General features: G+C 42.8%; 1 protein-coding gene across 1 annotated transcript in view; it reads left to right on the top strand.

Annotated features, from left to right (window-relative positions):
- Positions 1-23,314, top strand: part of LEPR (leptin receptor) — a 32,398-nt gene extending 9,084 nt beyond the window's left edge. Inside the window, exons 4-18 of the mRNA XM_074833170.1 lie at positions 2,177-2,382; positions 4,233-4,378; positions 5,075-5,219; positions 8,079-8,375; positions 8,551-8,668; positions 10,862-11,061; positions 13,073-13,221; positions 13,450-13,609; positions 13,700-13,782; positions 15,505-15,721; positions 16,846-17,028; positions 17,550-17,645; positions 18,240-18,342; positions 19,032-19,107; positions 22,222-23,314. Of these exons, the coding sequence (XP_074689271.1) occupies positions 2,177-2,382; positions 4,233-4,378; positions 5,075-5,219; positions 8,079-8,375; positions 8,551-8,668; positions 10,862-11,061; positions 13,073-13,221; positions 13,450-13,609; positions 13,700-13,782; positions 15,505-15,721; positions 16,846-17,028; positions 17,550-17,645; positions 18,240-18,342; positions 19,032-19,107; positions 22,222-23,037 (2,995 nt within the window). The 3' untranslated portion in view covers positions 23,038-23,314. The remainder of the gene's footprint in view (positions 1-2,176; positions 2,383-4,232; positions 4,379-5,074; positions 5,220-8,078; positions 8,376-8,550; positions 8,669-10,861; positions 11,062-13,072; positions 13,222-13,449; positions 13,610-13,699; positions 13,783-15,504; positions 15,722-16,845; positions 17,029-17,549; positions 17,646-18,239; positions 18,343-19,031; positions 19,108-22,221) is intronic.
- Positions 23,315-25,618: the final 2,304 nt, after the last annotated feature.

Raw genomic sequence — 25,618 nt, 5'->3', positions numbered from 1 at the left:
GATCCACGTGTGTACACTGTGGGGTCCCTTGCGGTCCCAGTCAGCACAATTTGCTTGTGTTCTTCCCCATAACTCATCAGCCCTTTGTTTGCTTCCAACCTCTCCTCAGTTTTTGACCTTTTCTAAGTAGGGCAGATTACGGAAACAGGATCAGTGAATCACGCCCATTTCTCCCGTGCTCTACAGTTGATTAAATGTACTAGATACCAAGTTGGCTAAAACCAAAAAAAGCAGAAAATTTTGTCCTTTCTTCTCCTCTGATGTAGAGTTCTCTGTCTTCCCTGAATTAAAGTGTTGCAATGAGTCATACCAACTGTAAAACTATTTAAAACCTTTACAGAAAGGTTCTTAATCTATTAACTTCAATTTATTTCTCTGAATTAATAAAACCCTTGCTATACAGAAATAATTCCAAAATTACTTCAGAACAATTCAAAATATAAGCTTTTTTTTGTAAGGATGAAATGTCAAAAGCAGGAAAGAATCCGGGATGGTTTAACTGTCAGGATTTGTCTTGGCTTTGGTGCTGTGAGAAGTTTGGCCACAAAGTATTCACACTCTTAAATTCACTACCTTAAGGAGGCCTGTGTCACTGAATACCTGCAGCACACCGTAATGTGTGGCTGTGTTTGAAAGAGCCCAGAGAATATCTGTGGACTAGAGATGGGAATGAAGAACACTTGGGGAACTGCTGGTTGCTCTCAGTGGAGAAGCAGCTTTGTGCCCACTGTGGTATTTATTTCATAAATCAAGAATTGTTTGTCTAAAGTCAATGGAGATTGAAAACATGTATAAAAAGTAATCGTACACACGAGGCTTGCTCTAAAAATGCCAGTAAAACATACTTGAAAAGCATCTTTGTACTGATGTGGCCATGGGAAGTAGTATGGGTCGTCTTCATGCTGCTTCTTCAAGTTGACCCAAGGAAAACTGTGTATGTTCTAGAGATACAAACTAAATGTCATGTTTCAGCATGAATGCCTATGTTCTTTTTGTATCCTACAAAACACTTACTAACATCAAGTGACATAATGCTTGTATCAGTATATGCTGCTTTGTCATTTATTTCATTTAAAATGTGTTGAAATCATATTATTAGAAAACCTAATTAAACTGTTCATGAAACATATATTATGCCCATGCAGCTATGAGTTGTTTAAAACTTCAAAAGTTTATCTTAGACCATAGAATTTTTGCAGTGGATTATGTAATCAAAAACTGTCTATGTTAAACTCACAAGGAAGAAGTGTTAAAAGAAAGGAAAAAAAAAAAAGGGGCAAAAACCTCCCCTTGAAACTACATCTGAACATTCAGTCAAAAATAGTCCCATGAGCTTTACTCTGAGAGGCAATCAAAGCAAAATGCAATGAGTTACTTACTAAATACTTTCCATGAGCCTGTCCAAGACAATAGTAGTAATGTGTGTGAGTAAATAATTTGCTTTCCTAGGAAACATCAGACTATCTAACAGACAAACATGCTGTATGTAAAAATAATTAAAGCCTTATCTTGGAATTAACTACACAGTGTTAAGACTTTTAGAGAATACAGGTGTCTTTTTTTTTTTTTTCTTTTTTCCAGATACCATAAGTTGTTGAAAATGAGTACTAAAATGTGTTCTGAATGGTGGAGTTCTTTAGCTTTTTGTTATTCCAAAACTTGTTTTTCACTTGAGTAATTGTCTTTGATTAATATATTACTTGTAATGCTTAATTGTAGCAGAAGCTGGAAGGTATGTTGAATTGTTTAGATTTTATTTCAGTGCCTCATGAATAGGAATTAGAACATAATCTCTATGGGGGTGGCAGAGAGCTGCCAGTTAATCCACTGTAAGGTAAACTAACTTCATGTGCCTAAGAAGTATCTAGTAATAGTTACCCTCAGGAATCAGAAACTAGTCTGACTAATATCATCTAGTATTGTAACACATTTGTTTTAAAGTCAAACCTTAGGAATACTTTTCATGAAATCATCTTAACTACTTTACTTGGAAACCATTTCAAAAGGGAGAAACAGCAAAGTAAAACCAATTGGTTGCAATCATTGCCTTTTTTACTTTTTTCTTTTTTTTTTTCTTTGTAAATAAACCTTATCCAGATGGACAAACCCTCCTCTATTGCGATACAGAAAGAAATACCATCTCGTTTTGTTCTATGGTTTGTTTTTTCCCTTGCAGATCAGAGCTGTCAGTGGGAGATGTATCCACGAGCTCTCTGAAGGGGCCTGTCACGGTTGCCGAGTGCGACTGTAGGGCGTATGACCGGTGTGAGTGCTGTGTGCCTTCCCTGGGACTCAACTACACTTACATCCTGTGGCTGAAGGTGATGGTTGGTGTGACACCTCTGTGGTCACCTTTGATGTCAGTCAGGCCCATAGACATAGGTAAGTATGACCTATATTTTAAACCTTTTTTCATGGAGGACCGCAGCAGGATGTCTTCTCTGGAGAAGGAGGGCACAGACAGAACAGGAAGAGGCTCCCTGGTGCTGTCTCGCTTGCTCAGGGTGGTGCTGTACACATTTCTTAGCTGCCTAATGCCTGTCTGGGCTCTAGCACAAAACCATACTGAGCAAAGGCCAGGCTGTCGACATACCCGAGCTTCCGTTTCTCATCAGCACCTCTCTGTGCCTGAGGCTGGGGCAGTGCTGGAGCTTATCTGTCTGTGTTGCTGAGGACTTAAAAAGTGAGGGGGAAAAAAAGCTGTTCCTAAAGTGACTTAGCAAATAAACCCACCTCTTTTCTCAAGCAGCTCTGTCATCCTGATGCTTTCTTCCTTACACGTACACTACCAGCGTTTTCCAAGTTGGAAAACATTCCTCTGTATTTAATCAAGTTCAAATTATACTGACATTATGAATTTGAGATGTGTTGCTATCCAATATGCACAGTTACTGCAGGTCTTGGCAAATTTCAAAAAGGCAGGGATTCTGTCAACTGTGGGGAAAAAAATAAAAGTTTTATAAACTTCTTCCAAACTGCTGGGCTTTGCGGACAGAATAAGTTAAAAGTCTCCATGTGGACTAGTTTTGAAGATGAGAGGTTGCATTTTTTATCATGCTGCTTTTAAATTCTGCTATAGGAAAAAATTAAAAATTCAGAGTAGTGTCTGCCAGTATTGAAAATGACATAATTAGTTTGTTCTGCTTAGTGAAGTATGTTTTAAAAATGCATAATATTAGTATATGTTCTACCAGGATTTAGCTCAATTAAAAATTACTTTGAAAGTAAAATGATGAATGCTTGTGTAATGTAGAGTTGCACTTGCTTATAGATGATATTAGTAGAACAGATGGCATCAGTAGAACAGACATCATTATCTGTATTGTAAGATTCATGAAAGTACGATGTAAAAGTTCCTGGCTTTTGTTATAAAAGCTATGCCTCCTCCCAAATCACTTCCTGCTGGTCTTCATTAAGTTAATCGCTTTGAGATGGTATGTAAGTAATACTGAAATAGGATCGGACTTAGCATAGTGAATTTGTATGGAAAATAATAGGAGGTTTTGGTAAACTGAGTGAGATTCCAGGCAAACTCAGAGCTGTGAATGAGGACAAGTCAACCAACAGACACTCTACTTACACAGTGATTTGAAAAGGTCTCGGGAACAAGTCAAAGTTGGATCTAGGTTCCTTGCCTTTATCCGAGGAAGAGTGAATGTAACCCTAATCATCACTCTATGTTGCCTATCGTTTCCCTCTCCAGAGACTTCTCTTCACCCTTGTGGGAAATTTCTGAAACCCACCATTTTTACTTTGCTCTAGTGTAGCTCTCCTTGGAGACCTTCTTTCATAACCATAATCACCGTGGAGGGGATGGGAGCATTTAGAAATTCTTTGTGTACAATATGAGGACATTTTCCTGTCTCCTAAGGAGACATTAAATTGCTTTGCTCAGCACTTCCATCCCTCTCAGTCCTCTTTTCAGCAAAACAAGTAAGTTAGTGCTTGGTTGCTGGGAAGAATCATGGCCCAAGGCAAGAAATAAATGTAGTTCTAAGGCAAGCGTTAGGTCAAACAGCATGTCCTGATAACTAACTATCTAAGAGTGCCAGGGTACACTTCTCTGGCAATATTACACATTACTCTGTCATACACTAACTGTAGAGCAGCTCTTGAAAACTGAGTTTAAAGAAAAGGTGTGAAAGAGACTTTTGAATCAGTAAAGACCCATCACCACCAGTGGTCATGGGCAATAAGGTTAGTGGTAAACTTGTCAATTAATTTGTCTGCAGTAAAGCCTGAACCTCCTGTGAACCTGCATCTAGAAATGACAGAGAAAGGTCAAGTGAAGATCTGCTGGTCTGACCCTGTGCTGATGCCATACCCGCTTCGGTATGAAGTGAAGATCTCTGCAAATTCAGGTCAAAATGGTTGGCAGGTGAGTCAGCTCTGTTTTACGATGGAGCAGTGGAGGTCGGTGGGTCTCTTCCAGAGCCCAGGATTTCTTACCCCCCTCCTTGTCCTTGGGCAGTGGCTCTGGTGGCTGGTGTGGGGGAGCTGGGCCTGGCACACTGGTTTCTCCGGAGCTGGTGTGTCCAGCAGAGCCTGGTAAGCGTCAGTGGAGCGTGGTGGAGCTGGCACGCTGGGCTTTGCCTCTGTTACTCCAGGAGAGCCACTGTGTGCTGATGGAGGACCTGTCTCCTGTTGGGCCTTACAAACAAACCCCCATCTTTCTTTTTGGATGAAATGCTAGATTCTGTGAAGTCTAAAGGCAAAGATTCTGTGAAGTCTAAAGGCAAAGCTCTCTCCTTTCAGCAAACCCCAAATTCCATGAAACATGTGTCTGTGTTTAATATTCAGAGCTTTTATTAGTGAATTGCTTTTTCGCTACCATGCAACTGGCTCTAGAATAAAAAGCAGCTGCTAACTAGCAGTCCATAATGAAATAACACGTTTTCCACAGAGGTGTGCAACCTCTACCATATTCAAATTTACAGTAAATTTTAAAAAAGCTTTTTTTTACCCAACTTGCTACCTAAAATCTACTCTCTAGACTAATCTGTTTTGGTTCCTTCTGTCTCTTTCTTTTTCCTGTTTCATTATACAACAATAATGGCTTCTGATAATCCAACAGGTGGTTCACGTTGCACTAGAAACCTCACTGGCCATAGACAGCACACTGTTTGATTCGTCATACTTAGTTCAAGTGCGGTGCAGGAATCATCATGGTCCAGGGTTCTGGAGTGACTGGAGCACACCGTATTCTCTCAACTTGGGAGGTGGGTCACGTGCAGTCGCTTACGGGCAGGAAGAAGTCTTTTGGAATAGAAATGATTCCCCGGTTTGGTTTGGTTTGTGGAACGAGTGTTTGAGAGTGTGCATTACCCAGGGAGCGACAGTATGCATCAGTTGGGCTGAAAAATCCTGTGGCAGTTCTTTCCCCTTCTGCTTCTCTTTCTGCATGGCTTTGCCTGTGATGCTGCTCTTTCTTCTGTACAAGACTTGCATTTGAAGAGTTCTGGGCTAATGCATGTAGACTGCACGGTCAGCTCCACAACACCTCCTTGTCTGGCTCTGTTGCTCACCAAGCACCTGTTCAGGCCCAGAAAAAGCTCTTTTTCAAAGAGTTTTTCCATTTCAGAAGGTAGTTGGCAGCGTTTAACCTCTACTCAATACAAGATTTTTCTCCCAGTGCTTTCTCTAACTTTTAGTTTAGTATGAGGCTTTGTAGCTGAACTAGCACAGAACAGTTTTGGGTTTGTTGGTTTAACATAATCCATCTTGGATTGTTCTGCTGAGCCCTGTTCATAAACTGCATAATAGCCCCAGTCAGTCGGTTTTAAATGCTTTTTTAAAGCGTGTGGCTTTAGTGTTAAGCATATAATCTTACATACTGTAATCAGTTTACCACCCAAATAGGGTGAGTTCCTGACGTGTCGCACACAGTAAGAGTTCCCCTGGATGGAGTGAAGGGGCCCTTATGATTTACTGAGCTCCCTTATACCGACGTAGCTCCTACTAAAATGATAGATCATAATGGCTCTTTATTCATGGTCATGTAGGAAGGGAAAGAAATTTTGTTTGGCAAATCCTTCGTCAGTTATCAGGATTCACTTTGAGCTGCTTTGGGTCAGCCTAAAGATTTCAGGATTTTTTGCATTGTATTTTTCCACATTCTGTTTTGGTCTGTGCTGTCACAGGTCTCCTGTGAACTCTCACATGACAATGCTAGAGTTTTACCCAGGCACTTATACATACACCTGCTTACTGTGTGCTAAATAGTGTAAGGTATGTGCCTAAATCGAGTACCAAGGGCATCACTGACCTGTGCAGGACCTCTCTTCCGAGAAAGCTGGAAATACACAGACCTCCATGGCAATCGAGCATGAAACACAGGGTGCCTGATTATATTATAGATTAGAGGCCTAACTGACCCTTAGTCTTTTGGATTTATATCTATATATATATACACACAAATTAAAATTAATATTAATAAATTAAAAATTAATTAAAATAAATTTAAAATAAATTTTTAAAGTGTGTATGTATATATATACACATATCTATAACTAGATAAGTTTGAGAATTTTGGGGGAGTAAATACATGTGTTCTCTCTCTCACATACGCATACACTGATATTTTCAGGAAGGGTTTAGGAGTGTATTGAGAAATCTGGATGTAAAAGAGGTGCCGTAGATACTGTTTGTTTATTTTTTATTAAGCCTATTATGGGATGTGTAATTGTATTAAACATACATCTCATCAGCAAAATAATCCCGTTGTGACAAACCTGATGGCAGCGTAGAGGGATTAATTTCTTCTCTGCGGGAAGCTCGAACTGGCACGTTCTCCCAGTGGCCAGTGGTGTGCTGAGCCGGGGGAAGAGCAGGGGAGCCGCGCAGCCGCTGGTGCAGGAGCACTGCCTTGCCTTCGCAGCAGCACATCAACACCCCGAGAGTAAACCCTGCCATCAGGCACTTACAGTTTTGTACAGCTGACCCATTTCGTGTTCTCATTTCTATTTAGCATGAAAGTCTTTGGCGATGACAGTATTGTGAGTCTGCTCTGCTAGCTGAGAAGCCTGTATTTCGGAAAAATCCTGCAAATATCTGACATGATTCCTCAACTGTGGAAAGCAAACCTGACCTATTAAGGATTTTCCTGCTGGCTTTGGGTCAATCTTTGGCAAACTGTTCCTTTTCAGCAGGTGTATAACACCTGTAGCTTCCCTCGGGACCTGACTCATTGAGGCTGAGCTTATGTGTGTTTACACGCTTTGCAAATCCAGTGTCTTTATGCCTAGGTGAATTACTGACTGTGTCACCGCTGCCATTTGGTATTAACTACACTGCTGAGCTTGTAAAACAAGTTTGTGAGGCATTAATCTCCTGCTGACTTCCAACAGGAGCCGGAGTAGTAACTACTGGAAGGGTTCTTTTTTGTTGTTTTTTTAATTTTTTTTTTCATTCCCTCTCCCCCGGTTCTGAACAGCAATTCTCTCAAAATCTGTGTTCCAGTATTACAGTAATGCTTCAGCTAACATATGATTCCATCATCCTTGCAGGGGTCAAAGAGATTTTATTTTTTTCCCCAAAGCCAGACATCGCTCCTCTTATGTGGATCTTCTCTCGCTTTTACCTGAGGACAATATGACGATTTTAAAATTTGGGGTGTATGTGTTTGTGAGACGAGTTACTTTCTAGGTTGCAAGGACTCGTTGCAGTATTTAAATAGGCTGACCCAATGCCTTAAAAAAGTGGGCTGAGTAAAAAGCAGCAGTGTTAATCTAGTTTCCCAAGATTTCATTTACAGGAGACCATATGATTCCCTGTTTCCCCTGTGCTGCTGTCTATCGCTTTCACTGTACCCTCCAGTGATTTTCTGCTCATTTAATTCCTGTTTGCCTCAGGATGTTAAGGATTATTTTTATCAGAATTTACAAACGTCAGATACAGAGGGAGACAGTCAAGGGCTTATTTCCCTATAGTTGTTAATAGTAATTAAGAAGTAGGAAATTTAGAAATACAACTGGATGATAATAATAATATTTTTCTACTGACATACGCTTTTATGGGGTTTTTTGTTCAGATTCTAATCTCAATGGAACTTTTTTTCTTTTTCTTCCCCTCCTGTGTAGCTGAAGTCCTGTACTTCCCTCCTAAGATACTGACCAGTGTTGGTTCTAACGTTTCCTTTCATTGCATCTATAAAAACAAAACCAAGATTGTAGTGTCCAAGAAGATTGTTTGGTGGCTGAATTTAGCAGAAGAAATCCCAGAAAGTCAGTATACGCTTGTGAATGATCGCGTAAGCAAAGTTACTCTTTTCAACTTGAAAGCAACAAAACCTAGAGGAAGTTTCTTCTATAACGCATTATACTGTTGTCACCAAAATAGGGAATGTCATCATAGATACGCTGAATTATATGTAGTAGGTAAGATTCCAGATAATTTTAAATTATAATTTTGGTGCATTTTAATGTAGTAAGGTCAGAATATTTCAATTTTAACCTCCAGTTAGCTTTTATTGAGCAGTTATGACTTGTAATGCATTTTTTTTGTATAAACAATTATATCTTTATTAATAAACTTTCAATGTGTTTTAATTAGATGTGAATATCAACATCACGTGTGAAACGGATGGGTACTTAACTAAAATGACTTGCAGATGGTCTGTGAACCCAAACACTTTGCTCCTGGGGAGTTCCTTGCAGTTAAGATACCACAGGTACTTATAGCTTTTAACGCGCTCTTTATGTTTGGAAAGCTTTGCTCTGGAGTTGCACAAAGAATTCTGAATAGATGTGATTATAAAATGTGTGGTGTGGAGCAAACACATTGTTTGCAAAATATGAACCTGATTATTAAATCAGTGGTAGGATCATCCTTATCTTCCTTCGTGTGCCCAAATGTTGCCTGTGACAGTATTGTTTTACCATAAAACTAAAAAAATCCCTTTGAGTTACTAATATGTTGAGCTTGGGAGTTTCCTAGAACCATGTTAGTCTTTATATAAACAAGATAGACAGACAGACAACCCTTTCTGAGGAAGAATTCTTTACTTTTACTGCTCTGCTGGACTGATATTCAGAAGTTTTGGCAAACAAGCTAAGGGCCTAATCCTTTGGAAAGCTGGACTGTCTTCTCTGTTGGAGGTGGATTAAAGTTTTGAACTCTCATAGTACCAAGATGAATATTTCTGAGGAGTTTGTGAACTAAACTAATAACTGGAATGCTTGAGATTTCAAGTGGAGGGAGGCTTTTAGGGCAGGATTAGTGACTAGCTGACTGCTAAGGTAGGTTTTGTTTTGACTGTCTTCACAATGTGAATATAATGAGTGTCCTGCTGAGAAGGGAGCTTGAAATAAAAACTGCACTGCTCTTGCCACGTTTTTTATTCCCACTTTTTCACTGTTCAGGTTTAGCTAAAAGTGTTGTTTTCTGATACAAACTGATAATCTGTACGTTTCTTACAGTGTTCCTGCTAGATCAGTGAACATTAGTACAGACTGAAAATGCTTCCCAGATGCTGTATTTATTGCGATCTTTCTTTTTGTTCTCTTTTTGGTTTGTTAATAGTAAGATCTGAAAGAGAAAAAATTAAAAAAAAAAAAAATCATGGGGGACCACATGAATGTAGCAACTCCCAAAAAGTTGAAGATGTTTTAAAATTTATAGTTACGAAAACACCAGTATCATTTGCATAACATTCTATTGCTCACTGGGAGCAAAAATACGAAAAGAACTTGAACGTTTACAAGCTTGAAACCAAATGAGATGATCAGGTTTTTTAATTGCCCAAGCTTGATTGTAAGAGGCACCATAAATACGCTGGAGTTGGTAGTATTTGCTTCGACGTAGGCACGTCCTCATGATACAAGTTGAAGTCAGATGTCTTTCATCGACATGAGACACGTCAGGTTTTCCAGGAGCACACAGCTATTCCTCTTAGTTACTGCTGTGGTGACATTTTACAGATGAAATCCAGCGCTTACAGTAATGTGGTGTGATAGCTTTGCTGCTGGTGTTTTGTTTTCGTTGGGTTGTTACTACATCTTCCTCTACAGTCAGTGCTGCCAACAGAAACAGCGCAGAAATGATCATCCTGTGAAAACAGAGAATGCTGAGCTAAACCTTCAAAGCACAAGGCACCAGTTTAATCAGTGTTGGCTATGCTGGCAGGAAGAGGAGAGATTCAGCTAAGTGTAACCTTTGTGGTTCAGCTGAGTAACTAATACCCGATCTGGCCACGCTCACCACAAGCTGAGCCATGCACAAGCCTAGGATAAATTAGGAGAAAATGTGAAAACTTTCCCTTCCGTTGCCGATAAGATGTCCAGTGCTGTTTTATCCAGAGTCCAGGTCTCCTCTCTTCTGTTGCCAGATGCGATACTGAGTGTATGGGGGATTTTAATGCCACCCTCCGGAATTGATATTTTTACGGGTTTTCCATCTCCTGGAGACTTCACTGTGCGTGTCCGATGGGTCTGTGGGGCAGCTTTCCCCTGGATGGGAGTTGGTATTTCAAAAGTGCTATTCTTGGCTGGAGGTCTGCCTTGCTATGCTTGTTGCTAATACATACCGCTCAAGTTACATGATTTATGAGTATTTGGAGATGCCTGCCCTTGTCGTACCCATTTCTTCCTGTCATTAGCCTATTACCAAAAGATTTTACACCGGGGAGAGCCTTCATGTCCTGCTTTCTTCAGGCTAAGAGCCAAAGCTTTGAGGATTAACGCTGCAGTGTTATTTATCCATTTAGTGCAGATGCAAGTTCAAGATCTGTCCAAATAATCATCAGAAAACCCCAGATGGTTCCAGTGACACCATTTGTTTTAATTGCTTTCAGAGTTCTATTTTACTGATGCCATGAGCAGCTTCTAGTTGCAATGTATTAATTAAATGGTTTTTCTCTTTTAAGGAGCCGAATTTATTGTTCTGACTTTCCAAGTACTTCTCCAAAATCAGAGGTGAAAGAATGCCATTTACAGAAGAATCATTCCTACGAGTGCACATTTCAGCCTATTTTTCTTTTATCTGGATATACCATGTGGATAGAGTTTAAGCACTTACTAGGAACACTCGAGTCCTCACCAACTTGTGTCGTTCCAGCAGATGTGGGTAGGTCGAGATTCGTGCACGTCTTTCTTCACTTGTGACCTTGGATTTCATTCCTTATATGGTGTAGGTAAAGTACTACTTCATAGCATTTTAAATAAATTAGATTGTGGCAAAAACATAGAAACCTAAGAACTTTGATACTGTCTTCTGAAAGGCGTTGGATTAAATGTTATTTCCATACATTTTGCTTGGCACAGGAGCAGACTGTAACTGCAGCTAATACCTATAAAACGAAACATCCAGTTTTGCATGTTTATCCTCTTGGGTGTTTTGCAAAGACATCTACAGAAAATGCAAGTATTCTATTCAAAAAGGCCGCCTCATTTTTAAGGTTCTTGGTTATCTGATTTTTATCAAGTCTTCCGTTAGTTGTTAAGTTTATACTCTGATCCAGTGTAGCACTATATGTATTACTTACACAGTTATATATTTATTTAAAACCACAGGGACTGTTCATGCCCTTGCATGCTTTTGCAAAGTTTCTTTTGTGACACACAGATCCCTTAAATTTGTATAAAAGCAAGAGGCAGGAACAGTGTCTGAGTGTTTTCAGACACTGCGAAATGTCCAAAGCACATCTTATTATCTGGTCTGTGACTCAGACTGTTCACTGGATTGTGTGTTTTTGGACACAAATGTGAACATAATGTAGAGAGAAAACATGGCAGCTCGACCACAGAAGTGCTTCAGGAAATGAAGCAGAATAATTAAATTCATCTATTCTGGGTGGGGGAAGCACGCATACGGAGAATGTAAATTAAAACCAAACTATCCTTTGCATTTCAAATTTTAAATAGAGTAAGCAAAAGTGAATGTCACGGGAAGGAAAGGCAAAGTTCAGCACATTATAGCTAAGTGGGGTATGGGAATTATTCTTACTGTTACTTTGGTCGTTTCCAAGCTTGCCCCTGTCTTGTTCGAGAAGGGGTTTTTGTGCTTTTTTGATGAGCAAGTTCGCCCACGATGAGAGAACTGTTGGGAGCCTTGGGCGTCGGCAAGGAGGGTGGTGTGAGGGCTGACGGGTGTTGATGCTTCGGCAGTTTGCCAGCAGGGCCTGGCACCTCGTCACACGGCGGCTGTGGCCCTCGGCTCTGCTCTCCTGGGGAGAGGTGCCGGCTTTGTGCGGTGCTGCCCACTGAGGAGTTCTAGCAGAACTTTACAAGTCTGGTTTATTCGAATCACCACTTTAAATAAAAAGCAATTAATAAATTTGACCTACGCTGGATGACAGCTGCTCTGTATCATAGTAAACCAAAACATACTCATTCTAGCAGCACCCAAAATTTAAAGCTTATTTCATTTTCTTGTTGTTTTCTCCTCATTCACCATCCAATTAGTCAAAACAAGTTTATTCTAACTTTGCTTTCTTAACAAACTAGGGCTTTGTGGCAGTTGTGTTCAGTCTGCTGGAGAAGCTCAATTTTGGTGGAATTTCCTCTTAGTAAAATAAAAACTTAACTAATATTTCCACTAATCCTTGCATAATGACTGTCACCATCCTTCCCAGGAGCTGCCTTGCTGGGCTGTGTGTGTGCTGCTTTCCACAGGGGTGCACCCCGTCACTCCCAGGCTCTTGGGACCAGGGGAGGTACCAGGTGCTGGGACCAATGAGAAGCTATTGTGGTTTAAATTAAAATGAAATGTACGGAAACATGCCCATGGATTTATTTAAATTTTTTTAATAAAATCTGTATTCTGTAAGAAACTTTGATTTTTGACATTTCAACTTAAGGTTTTCTCTGGTGATTTTAGGTTGTGTCAGAATCAGAATGAATTTCCCCTTAGACAAACGTTGCCTTTCTCAGTCAGCAATGCTTTTGTCCGCAGTGACAGGGCCGGTCTGGATTGGTGATTGTTACGTTTGCGTTATAGCCCGGCGTTCCTTGGAATAGCAGAGGCCACGGTGTGTTACCTGCCACTCTCGGGACCGAAGAAAGTAAACCACGATGGTTGGATTTAGTGGGAAATGTCAGTGCAGACATAATAATTTTTTTTTCTTTCAATTTTCTAGTGAAGCCGCTTCCTCCCTCCAACGTTAAAGCAGAAATCACCAGGAATGTTGGGCTGCTGAATGTGAGCTGGACAAACCCAGTATTTACAAACAATGATCTTAAATTCCAGATTCGGTATGCTGTGAACAGGAAAGAAATTGCATGGGAGGTACTGTCTTTTGTCATCTAGATTGAAGCATGAATTGTTGCAGCATTTAGTGCGTTAGCTGGGGTTTGTGGAATTTGTGGCATGCAGTGAATCACAGTTATAAGCATTTGCATTATCTAGCAAAGGAATATTACTGATTAGGCCACTTTCTCATTGGATTCATTCTCAGGAGTTTGGACTCTTATCAGCCTTTTGTTCTCACTCTAAATATTTTGTTTGCTGTTACAGCTTTATGAAGTTTCAAATGCACCAACAAGATCAGCTGTGATAAAAGTTCAGAAACTTTGTGTTGAGTACATTGTGCAGGTCCGGTGCCGAGAGCTGGATGGGTGGGGTTACTGGAGCAACTGGAGCAGATCAGCCTATACCCTTGTGAAAGATATCAGAGGTACGTGCGGTTTCGGAGGGTGCTCTGATGGTCTGTCCAGTTCCAGACCAAGGTGTGACACTGTTCTTTCAAAACTCTGTAATTTTGCAGCTCCCTTACAAGGCCCCGAATTTTGGAGACTAATTGTTGAAGATCCGGCAAGGAGGCAGAAGAACGTTACGCTCCTATGGAAGGTGAGAGCACTTATATTTTGGTCTTTCATTTTGATCCAAGAACCATTGGTAGAACTGCCACAAAGGGAGTATGAGAAGCACGTACGGCCCTGGGGGGAAACTTGGGCAGTCGCTGGTTTGGGGACTTTATTAGGGACTTCCCTTAGGATACAGCTTCTTTGGTGTGGCTGCCTCTTGCTTGGCTAATACCAGGGGCAGGTGGAGGTCGCTGGTCAATACTGGTTGTAACACTGTGATACAAGGTGAGATGGTTCTGCCCGGCTTGACTTTACTCCCTTCTGCTGCTGTTACTTCCCCCTTTCTGTTTTTATTCTCTGTAATCTTCCCTGCAGCTAGCTGGCACACATCGATCTGATTTTGTACCCTAGTCATTACCAAATTTACAGTAATGTAGTAGGATAAAAACTTTCCTAGTGCTGTGTGGTTGCTCTGGGTGGTTGAGAGGTAGGTGCGGCTTAGCACAGTGGCAGCAGGCATGTTTCCAGCCTTGGGAAGCTCCTGGGCCAGCCCTGAACCCAGCTGAGTTTTGTATAGTGGACCCATCTGAGGTTATGGTCAAGTTGTTCTTGCAGAGGTTGAGTTGCACAAACCGCAGCCAGGTTGAACTGTGTGTGGGGGATGGGGGAACGTCCCGTTATTCCTGAAATAATGGCCAGCAGGGACAGGGAAGGGGTCTTACCCCTGGACTCAGCACTGGTGAGGCAGCACCTCGATGAGTGGGTTCAGTTTTGGGCCCCTCACTCCAAAAAGGCCATTGAATGACTCAAGCGTGTCCAGAGAAGGGCAACGGAGCTGGTGCAGGGTCTGGAGCACAGGTCTGATGGGGAGCGGCTGAGGGAACTGGGGGGTTTAGTCTGGAGAAGAGGAGGCTGAGGGGAGACCTCATCGCCCTCTGCAACTCCCTGAAAGGAGGGTGCAGAGAGGGGGGATGAGTCTCTTGACCCAAGGAACCAGCGCCAGGACAAGAGGGAATGGCCTCAAGCTGTGCCAGGGCAGGGTCAGACTGGCTCTTAGGAAGTATTTCTTTGCAGAAGGGGTTGTTGGGCGTTGGAATGGGCTGCCCAGGGCAGGGGGGGAGTCCCCATCCCTGGAGGGGTTGAAGAGTCGGGTTGACCCAGCACTGAGGGATCTGGTGGAGTTGGGAACGGTCAGTGTGAGGTTCATGGTTGGACTGGAGGATCTTCAAGGGCTTTTCCAACTGAGATGATTCTGGGATTCTGAGATACATTTTCAGCTTCCAAGGCCTGCTGAGCAAGATCTCTGAGCAGAAGGGGCCACTGGCTCCTAGGCAGCTGCTCTATCAACACCCCAACCGCGTTAAAAGGTTGATGCAGGATAGAGGGAAAAAGTGCATCAGTGGCTGCCCGCTCCTGTTTGCCCATGTCTCATATGCAAACAGTCATCTGTTCTGCTTTTTCAATCCTGAAAAATACTGACATAAACCAGTGAGTTACTGCAGGAGCCTGAAAGTTGGTATTTCCTTGTCCCCCCTTCCCGCCCTCCACTGGAGAGAATGAGTGTGTCCGCTCTTGGGGAGAGGGACGGAAGCAGTGAAGGCTTGAAATGGGCTGTGGTGCCTTTGCTGAAAGGACAGGAACTGGTCTGTAGAATATCTTTATTGGGTTGTGTCTTCTTAGCGTCGGAACAGTGTCTTCTGCCCCAATAGCATCTGCTTTTGAAATGAAGGACTGGGAAATTAATTAATGCCAATGTTTGCTGCAGCCACTGACGAAGAATCACTCCTTGTGCAGTGTGAGCCGATACGTTATAAACCACCAGACATCAGGAAACACCACGTGGTCCGAATATGTTGCTAATGGCACTACCTGTTCATTTCCCTGGACTGAACACACACACACCGTTACGGTTTTAGCCATGAATTCAATTGGAGTTTCTTCAGTTAATTTTAATTTAACTCTATCACAGCAAATGAGCACAGGTAAGAACACCTATTAGTAACTATTCTGAGATGTGGAAGATGCTGGGAATCCTTGTGATGCTTTTGGACAAAGCTTTCTTTGTAATAAAATTCCCTTTGTTAGAATAAAAAGATGTTTTATGATGATACGTTCAGCTGTATATGGGAAACAGATTCTGTTTCTCACCAACAGAGCTATTTGAAAAATGAAATTTCCATCGCATGAAAATCTTAGTGATCTTTGGGCGGGGAAAAGAGTCGTCTTTCACTGGGCTGTCTTCCCTCCACTAACAGAATTTAAAGTAATTAATCAAAGAAAAATCAAATCTTACTGATCTTTCATCTACTTTGTCTCGGGAACACCCAACATTCCTGCTAGGGAATGTTTTGCTGTTTCCAAGATGAAATATGGTCTTGTTCCTCTGGCTGCACACCTGACGGGCTGCCAGAGTACATAGTTTTCAGAGGTTTGGCTTTATTTCCTCAGCAGCCTCGTCATTGATTCGGCAGCACTCTGCTTTATTAATAAAATAAAGGCTGGGGCATTTGAATGCTTCAATTGTGTAACATTCACATGCAGTAGGAAACATTACTGCAGTCTGTTTGTAGAACTTTACTGCTGTAATGCAATTGTTAAAGCATTTTTATGGATAAAATTCTTTCTGATATTGTGTGTAAGCGTATTCTGGAAACCCTGTGGTTGGCAGCAGAGGTAGTGGGAAGCGTTTGTCTGGCTGGATTGTTATCTGGGTATATTATTTAGAGACATTCAGTAGGATTGACCCTACAGCATTCTCAGTGCATGCTTTACTAGCTAAATGTTGACAGTTCAGTAGTTGTTGATAAGTTTTTGGTTAAGGAGTGATAATGAAGGAGGTGCACATGAGATTCAGGGTATTTGTTTGACGTCTGGTAAAAAACTTGGTCTGTTTAGCGTTCAGGACTAGATGGTGTAAACCAAGCTTTGCTGGCTTATGCAAAGATCAGGCTTTATTATATAGCAGATAATCAAACAAGTAACTGAGGAAGCGCTGCAACCGTAGCAGTCATTTGTGTGCCTGCAGGTTATGGTGTTACATCTCCCCTGCTCAGCAGCTCTCATCTCACTCCTGTAATTCCCACCTCTGTTCTCCTTGTTCCGTCAGTGAACGTCGTGCGGTCGCTCAGCGCTTACCCAGTGAACAGCACTTGTGTGATCTTGATTTGGACACTTTCACCTCGAATCTATGGGATAACATCTTTTGTTATTGAATGGAAGAACCTTAACAAAGAAGAGGAGATGAAATGGGTGCGAGTTCCTCCAAATATTACTAAATATTATATTTATGGTGAGTGTGCACTTATAATGCATTATGTTAATTGTGGCGTTACTGAGCTCTCGAATTCCTTTTCTCCCCCTCCCTGTTTCTGGTGGCTTTTATACAAAGGACCAGTAGAGCAATTCTTGATTATCATTAGAGGATTGGCTGTTGCGTTAATAATCAGGTTAACAAAGAGTGAAGTTCAGGAGTGTGCTCATTCTTTGGCAATACAATGAAATTAGTTCTGGAATATTGAGTACACCAGCTAATTATCTAAGTTAGCATGTGCATTCCATTTGTAGTTTCATTTTAATCTTAGAAAATTTTAAAATAGCTCCATAAAGGTGTTAATTCCACGGCGGAATAATGCTCGATGATCCAGTATAGATTAATAGTTTTAATCTTCTGATATTAAAGTAGGTATCTATAAAAGATGGCCTTTGTTACTGCCCTCTCTGGGCTGAGCTGAACTCTGGTACGTGACCAGAGCCTCCGTGGTGGTAACTGTTTAAAAGTTGTGGTTCAAAAGGCTGTTTTCCTCTTTCCAGATCACTTTATTCTGATCGAGAAGTACCGGTTCAGCCTGTACCCCGTGTTTGCGGGAGGAGTTGGCAAATCCAGAGCAACGGATCAGTTTACCAAAGGTGACTTACAGGATCTTTCTCCATGTTGTTTATGAAATAGGAGCTTGTAAAAGTAAACTTTAAATGCAGAAGTCTGTATTTTATCAGAAAAAAACGTCAGTAATAAAGTAATTGTTATACAACTCTAAACAGTGATCTAGACTTCAGCTGCTTTAATTTGAAAACTCTCTGTGGGATCAGTTGGGTGAGGGACCTGAATTCCCATGCATCTGACTTAACAGCTGAGATCCTAAGTCCCCGTGGCTCTTTGTTCTCCAATTGTGCACCATTTTATTATTTCATATGCTCTCATTTCATTTCCTAATAGCAAGGGAGTGGTGGGCACCTCCCGCAGGGATGGGGGAGTCACCTCAGTGTATGGATAAAATATTAAAAGGAAGGGAAAAAAAAATTATAAAAGGAAGGAAAATAATTCCTTCCTTTTTGTCTATTTGTTCTCAAGGTAGGGGTTTGTTGATGTGCAATAAAACTGTTTATCAAGTTTTTTTCTGTTTAAGCTATTGTTTCTACCGTTTGTTATTTCCCTATTGCAAACTATTTGTTGACAGACAAATTATTTTACTTCATTATTACCTGAGTTCCTTTTATTTCCAGTTGAATATGAAAATGAGAATAATGCCAGCCTCTACATGGTTCTGCCAATAGTTATTTCAACCTCTGGTTTGTTGCTTGGAGCGTTGCTGGTTTTGCACCAAAGGTGAGTTGTTTGTTGCTGTATGAAAGTCCCAGAAGGGCTTTAGAAGGCGGCGGTACAGCTTAGGTGATGCCATCTGCTGAGCTGGGGAAAGCCAGGAATTATTTTTATCATATATTTGATGTACTGTACTGAAAGGCAGCGGCTGCTGCGCAATACAGCACCAAGAATTAAAGGGTCCTGAGTGCCCAGGCTGGTTACCCGGGGGAGGTCAGGCCGCTGCCCTCTCGGGTTGTGTCCTTGCCGTACGACAACGATCGCTGCCGTTCTTTTTCACTGGGAGGTATCACCTCAGCCTGTCCCCTGGGCTCCTGACTTCTGCAGGGTGATTTGTGGGCAAGCTAATGAGTGTCACGGGCTCTGAATTTGTAGCACACTGTGTTCTGTATTGACCTGTCATCACAGACTGAGCCCACTGAGTTCTTTGGAAGGTGGGTTGGGGTCATACTCAGCAGAGACTGCCTGTACCTTTTATATTTTGCATGACTGCCGCCTGGTTTGTCACTTCTTTATTTCTTTATTTTTTCTATTAAATTTTAGCCATCTATAATACCTAAAATGATTGTTTCATTGTCCAGTGTTCTGGATAAATAAAATGGCACAGATCCCGTTCCTGACGTAGCGCAGGGGAACGACAGCAGTACAGAATATACGAGAACAGTACCAACTCCAGAATTTACCTGATATTTCAGAATGAAGAAACTGTTTTGGGAAGATGTTCCAAACCCCAAGAATTGCTCCTGGGCGCAAGGAGTTAATTTTCAGAAGGTGTGTATTTCCCTGGTGATGCTTTTTCCCCCACCCCCTGGGTGTGAGTGCTGTTTGCTCCCTACTAGACCCTGCCTGAAATCCTGAGGGAAGTGGCTCTGAAGTCAGCAGGGCAGCAATTCTCTCGGCTGTAGAAAGCTCAAATCTGGAAACGGGCCAGGAGCTGAGACTGACACCTCTGGCGAACGTAGCGGGTGTTTAAATTTCAGGGCAATTAGTTGCAGAATCCTGTAGGTGTGATGGCTGCGCAGGTCGGTGAGCACCGTGTGCGTCCCAGAGGCCGCGGTCTTTGCCAGGGTTAACTGCCTCTCCGGGAGCTGCCATGGCACCACCTGGGACAAGCACTTGGACTTCGCCAGGTTGCACCAGCACTCAAAGCTGCTCCTGGTCCCCGAGTTCAACGGGGTGTATTGAGACACGAATCGAAATGCAGGCCTCTTCTAAAAGAAACAGCATCTAATGGCAGAAGATTTTTCAGGTAGTTAATTTGCGCTCCCAGTGAAGGTTTCTCTCCGCATCTTTCATTTAATTTCATTTAAACAGAGAATGGATGTTCTTTGAAGTCTAATGATGGGCACTGCCTGCTGAACCATTGGGCCAGCTCCCAGGCTTCCTGTGCAGAACTGTTAGAAGATTTTTCTATTTGTATTCAGAAGACAGGAAGCACAGATGCAATACAACGCTCATTTGTTTAAATATAACAAATCCTGGAAGGACTTCTGTCAAAAATCTAAAATGCTCTTGCAGAAATGAGGAGCAAGTGCCATCTTACAGACCAAACCAGGGTTTGTCTCTTGCCCGGGCAGAAGCCCATGGATTTGGTGGTTTAGTTTTTGTTGCTGCCCTGCTGACTAAGGCTCTGACTGGCAGAGGGCTGGATCCTTTCAGGCCCTGGCTTTGCAAAGGAGTTGAAAGAGTTGGGCCCTTCCCTGGGTGCAGCCCTGGAAGCAGAGATATCAGAGTGCTTTGGGGTTTATCTGGCTCGAGGGCACATTCTGCCCAGGTACAGACTTCACTTGAGAGTTGTTTTTTTTATTCTAATTGAGTATTTGCTCTAATTAAGAGCTAGCTTGGGAGTCGCCACTAGCTCCAGGCACATCAAAGTGATCAAATCTCTTATTTGCACAAGTACTTGCTTGTCCCATTATGGTCTTTTGACCTTTTTATGTGCATTTGGGTGCAGCAGCAACTCCGAGAATGCCGAAACTGGGTGTGTCTTGTGCCTCGCTGGTTTTTGTTTGCTTGCTTGCTTGCTTTTTCCCAAAAATACCAATGTGCATGTAATTCCTATGGCTTCTCCACTTCTTATCATTTAAACAGCGCAGGTGCCTGAATCATCTCTAACATCAGATTCATGTTTGAAAAAACAAGCCAGAAATCCTCACAGAAAATCTGGTTTTGGTGGTGTTAGGGCAGTTTCTACTTATTTTTTTTTTTACTTCTAATTTTGTGTGGCTTTTTAACTTGCTAAAGTACTTCCCTGCTGCACCATGTTGTCTGCTTTTATGTGAAACAAAGCTCCTGGAAATCCTTCTGTTGGGGGGTTTAACTAGGAAATTAGAAATTTGAACTAGGAAAGGAGGGTAGAGTGATACCCCGGTGATACTGCTCATTATTCAGATGCCTTGTTCCATAATTAACAGCAAAGAAATGGTGCATGCAAGTATGAAAGAGATTGAAGTTTGCCGTGGTTTTTGACAGCTCGTTAGAGAGCGTGCCCCTTCTGTACGTTGCGCTCCTCTTCCTGGAAAGCGTTGCTTAAATTAATTGCACTGAAGGCACCACGCCTGTCCTCAGATCACCACGATCATCTCTCATCCACTTCATGAGTGTCCAGGGCCAGAACACGTTCTTTGAAACTGTGTTTTTAGGGCCAAACCCTGCTTTTGTATGTGGAATTTCCAGGAGAAAAAGCAGCGTACAGTACGTGTGTGGTATTTTTCCTTAGTCCTTTGCTGATTTCATAAATAGCTCCGATGCCTTTCTGAAGGCGTTTGATGTCGAACTTCTCCTGGTACATATCAATATTAACCCCTTGAGTCAACATCTGATCATTACTTTATAAATTTTTAACACAGCACATTTGGTGCTTGGTACTCCAGAGCTGCATTTAGAGTATTATCTTCCCTTGATTGTGTTGCTCACAGCAGCAAGAGGTACGTGCCTCCTGTGAGAGGGGAGGTGGTTTTCACCAGGCAATACCAGTTACAGTTCTTATGGCTTGATGTACACGCTGTTGTAGCAGCCTCTAGTAGCTCGTTTCGGCAGCTGGTTCATTTTACATGCGGTTATTGAAGTGATTTTGAGGACTCGGAGAGATTTGGGGGTGCGGGTTGGTTTGGGTGTGGGAAGGGACAGACCAAAGCAGTCAGGAACCTGCTCGCCCCGTGGGGGCACAGGCCTTACCGCTAGCTAGTCTAGCCTGAAGTAGTAGCCTAAGATATGCCAGATACTCTTTTCTATAATTGTATACTAGTCTTGAGTATTTTGACACATTCCTGGTTGTTTTGGCAGCTTTCCTGCTGTAAAATATGGTTTGCTAATATACACAAAATCTGTTTTTATCTATTTATTTTGTCTTGAATTCATTAGGAAATATATGTTTTTCAAGCGAATTTTCCTTTGTAGCTAGGAGTTGCAGTTTTGCTGTCAGTTCGTGCTATTGTATATTCACATTATTGTATATTTTACATTTTACATACTAGGTAATAGCAGAGCACACATTCCTCAAATAAACGTGTGGTTCTCTTCATGCAGTTCAAACATACAGCTGCTGTTCGGATGGGAACACTCTAAAAATATTACAGAAAGACTGAATTTGACCCTAAATAGTATAATCCCAGCAGGGAAAGTGACTTTAGTTGACATGCAAATGATTAAAGTCTGTTTTTTATACAATCTAAACAAAAAGCCAAGGTCACCTAAGGGTGTAAGACTTCTTCACCTCCGCCCAGACATAAAGAAGAGAGGAAATGTGTTTTAGAGGATTTTCAACTGCATATTCGTACTAAAACTGGGTGGGGGGGTTGGCTGTGAGTCTTAAAATCAGTAGTTCCCTACTGAAATAAAGTGATTAAATAATAGATGAGCATTAAAATATATCTTTTCTTCTAGCCTGAAACTTTTGAGCATCTTTTTATCAAGCACCCCGAAGCGATGTCATTTGAGCCTCTTCTTCTGGAACCAGAAATAGTGCTGGAAGACATCAGTGTTACTAAAGCCTCGAAAAAAGAAGACGCACAAGATTTTTTAGTCCTGGATTCAATGTTTACAAAACCTCAAGACTCCGAACGTGACTCTGCGTGCTCCAGCAGCCATTTCAACAGCAGCAGCTTCTCCGAGAGCTCCCGCGATGACCAAACGGGTGGGGAAGTGACGAGGCAGTCCGATGTTAAATACGCTACTATTGTCGGTAGCTCCAGCTCGAGCGGGCTTTACGAACAGGAGGAGAAGCTCGGAAGTTGTTTCGAGAGATGCTGCTTAGCCCAAGAGTCCTTAGTCCCGGGAGCCTTCTCCTGTCGCTCCTGGGAGGTGGGGAACGGCGCGTTCCTCATCTTACCCGAGCCGCCTGGCAGCCAGCCTGGCAGGACTCTTTCCCTCTCCCTTATTTCTTCAGAAGGATTTTCAGAGCCTTCAGATCAGGATGACGCTTTCCCAGATGGAGATAGTCCTGAGCGGAGCCTCTGTTACCTAGGGATAACGTCCCTGGAGGAAAGAGAAAATGACATTTTTTTAACAGCAAGTTCCGGGGTGATGTGTCAGTTCCATACAGCCGATCTACCTACAGATGGGGGGTTTCTTCAGCGCACGCCACCTAATTTAAATGCGTTTATCCAAAGCAGCCTTAAGTACAAAGCTGTTGTGCCGTACGTGCCGCAGTTTCAGCCCACTGCTGCCAAGGTGCAGGAGACCACAGAGAAAAACTCTTAAGTCATCACACCATAATTTGATGCTCTTAATGGGTTTTTAGGTGTTGATCTGTTCCCCTGTTTTTCCCTCTCCTGAGGGAATGTTTTGAAGCTGGGTGACTGGTTCTATATTTGAGCGCCAGGATTTTAGCAGGAAGAAATTCCATTTTTTGACCTAATTTTCAAATGTGGGGCCTTCCTTTAGAGATTCAGTTGTGTTCCAATTAGCCTCTGGTGCCAGATTACCCATCGCTGATGCCTGTTTGATGTGTCTGAGCACCCCCGTGACGAACTGCACTTGAAATTGGACTCGGCGCCGTACAGGTAGCTCTGTGCTGGGCTGTGGTTGTGGCCCATCCCCAGGGCACACCCCCCAGCAGCTCTATAAGCCCTTGTAGCCACAGCTGGCGGCCACCACTGTGCTCATCCATGCTGACAAGAGACTCTTCCTCCAGCTGGGGCAAGGTAGAGGAGTTCGGGGCTTTTCCCGGCCTTGGTGTGGAGATTCCCACACGCTCCTGGAGGGCTGGGGAGGATTCAGGCAGTGCACACCCAGTGAGCGCAGCGTGTACTCGCTGGCCCTTCACAGTCCCGGCAGGGATCATGTTTCAGCTGCTTTTTGTCCAACAGGATCGCAGGGGCAAGCGCGGGAAGTTTGCTGGTAGCACAAACCCCACCACCACAACAGCTCTTCTCACCGTTCCAGAGCAAAACATCTCTTCAAACGTGTCTTGAGTTTGTTCTTGCTTTAAAAGGGTTTGCTTGGGGACTGTGCAGGCAAGGTAGAAAGGAGTGGCCTAACACGTAGATTGAAATCTGTACATGTGTAGTGGTTTTGGGGGGAAAAAAGTTTGAATGTGTCATTTCACTGGGGATGATTTGGGACACCCAGTGCTACAGTGTCGACGCGACTCAGGACCGTGGGGTTACGGGCCATCGGCATCCACGGGAACTGGCGGTCAGGGGACACACTCTACAAATCCCAGATATATTTATGAGGCCTTTTTTTCTCCAAAATCCTGATGTATTTCTTGCTTAGCTGACATCTGCGTTAAACTGAGCCTGTCAATACACAGGTGGTCCACGTGGAAAAGCTGTCGGAACGCTGTATTTCAGCAGTTAAAGGGAGGCCAGTGATGGCAAGTTTGTGGCTGCTGCTACGGGGTCTCTTTTAAAGTACATTGTAAATATTTATCAGTAGCATCAAAGAGCTGTAAAGAAACCAGAGAGGCCAGAGACGTGTACTGCAAGAAGAATCAACATTAATTGTGGGTGAAACGATGTCTTTGAAAGTAAAAATGCCACGTTTTTGTTGTTGAAGATGAGATTCTAGTACAAACGGTAGTGCTGCGAAGCTAACAGCTCTTCCAACCCCCTCCCTAAGAATCCAGAGTGGAAAAGCAGTGATTTGGTCTGAGGATGCTGTAGTTTTGCTCCTCAGGGTGCTGGCCTGTGGGCGTGGGCCTGGAGAAGCCCGTTTGCCCTCACAAGCCTGGCTCCACGCAGCTGAAAAGCTTCAGCTGGGAGGAAAATTAGATCTTGCGTCTCAGCTGTGTTTGCTGGGACAAGCAGGTAAAGAAACCCACACTTACTTGCAAGCCAAATATATTTTTTCTACTTCATAGTATTTTTGTATATGTGCCTTTTCAAAGAGCTATTTTGAGGAGCTAAGAAAGATAAATATATTGTGTATTCCACAGGTAAATTTATGTAAAATTTATATAGGCAGTTAAAAGGGCAAAACACAGCAACAATAATAAATGGTAGGAGAGGTGTGGAAAGACTTTAATAATTGGTAAGAAATCCTGTGGAGCAAAAGGGACCAAAGCAAGTATAGATCTGCACTTTGAACTTAAGCCAAGCTTTACAAAAAACCTCACTGCTTTTTCTCAGACAAGCTGGCAACCCAGCTCTTGCTGGGGGTCTCTGTTTCTGGATGTTGAATATGACACAAATCTGGTGTTTCAAAAACATCGAGTCTGGTGGGGGGAATTAAAACGTGTTTTGTGTAAGTATCCAAAAGTCTTTGTCACTTGAAAATGTGATTGGAGGCTGCAAGGACAAAGCAGAAGGTTCCTGCAGGAGTAAAGCTGTGATTAGCACCCAGGAGAGTTCATCTGAAAAAAAGAAATTCCCTCCTGCTGGCACGTGAACTTGATGTGGCACAACCTCCAGGCCCTCCTAGTGCCCCGGGGGGGTGGGGGGCTGCCCCCCCAAACCCCCCCAGCAGCTGGCAGCACACCTGTCGCTGTTGGGACGTGAAAATCAACACCCAGTTCATCCTCAGGGTTGGATTCCTTTTAATTCCAGCATCCAGAAAAATTATTTAGTTGTGTTTGAAAATAGTCTTTCTCAAGAAATGAAAAACTCCCGTTGATTTGACGGGGCAAAGCAGGAGCAGCAAAGCCTCCAGCCCGGACTCTCTGTGGTGCCTGCAGCCACGCTCCAGCCTTGCTGTCTGAAAAAAGCAGCGCGGGGCGTCTGTCCTGGATGGAGGGTGCTGGGCACCCCAACCTCGCCGCCTGCGGGAGCCCACCCTGGCCTCGGGGGCCCCTCTTGTTCCTCAGGGCCAGAGCGAGGGGTGCTCCCTAGAAAAACTAATC

This window comes from Strix aluco, chromosome 8 (assembly GCF_031877795.1).
Source record: "Strix aluco isolate bStrAlu1 chromosome 8, bStrAlu1.hap1, whole genome shotgun sequence".
Lineage (NCBI taxonomy): Eukaryota > Metazoa > Chordata > Aves > Strigiformes > Strigidae > Strix > Strix aluco.
Note: the sequence above shows the minus strand (reverse complement) of the source record. Positions and strands in the feature narration are given on the sequence as shown.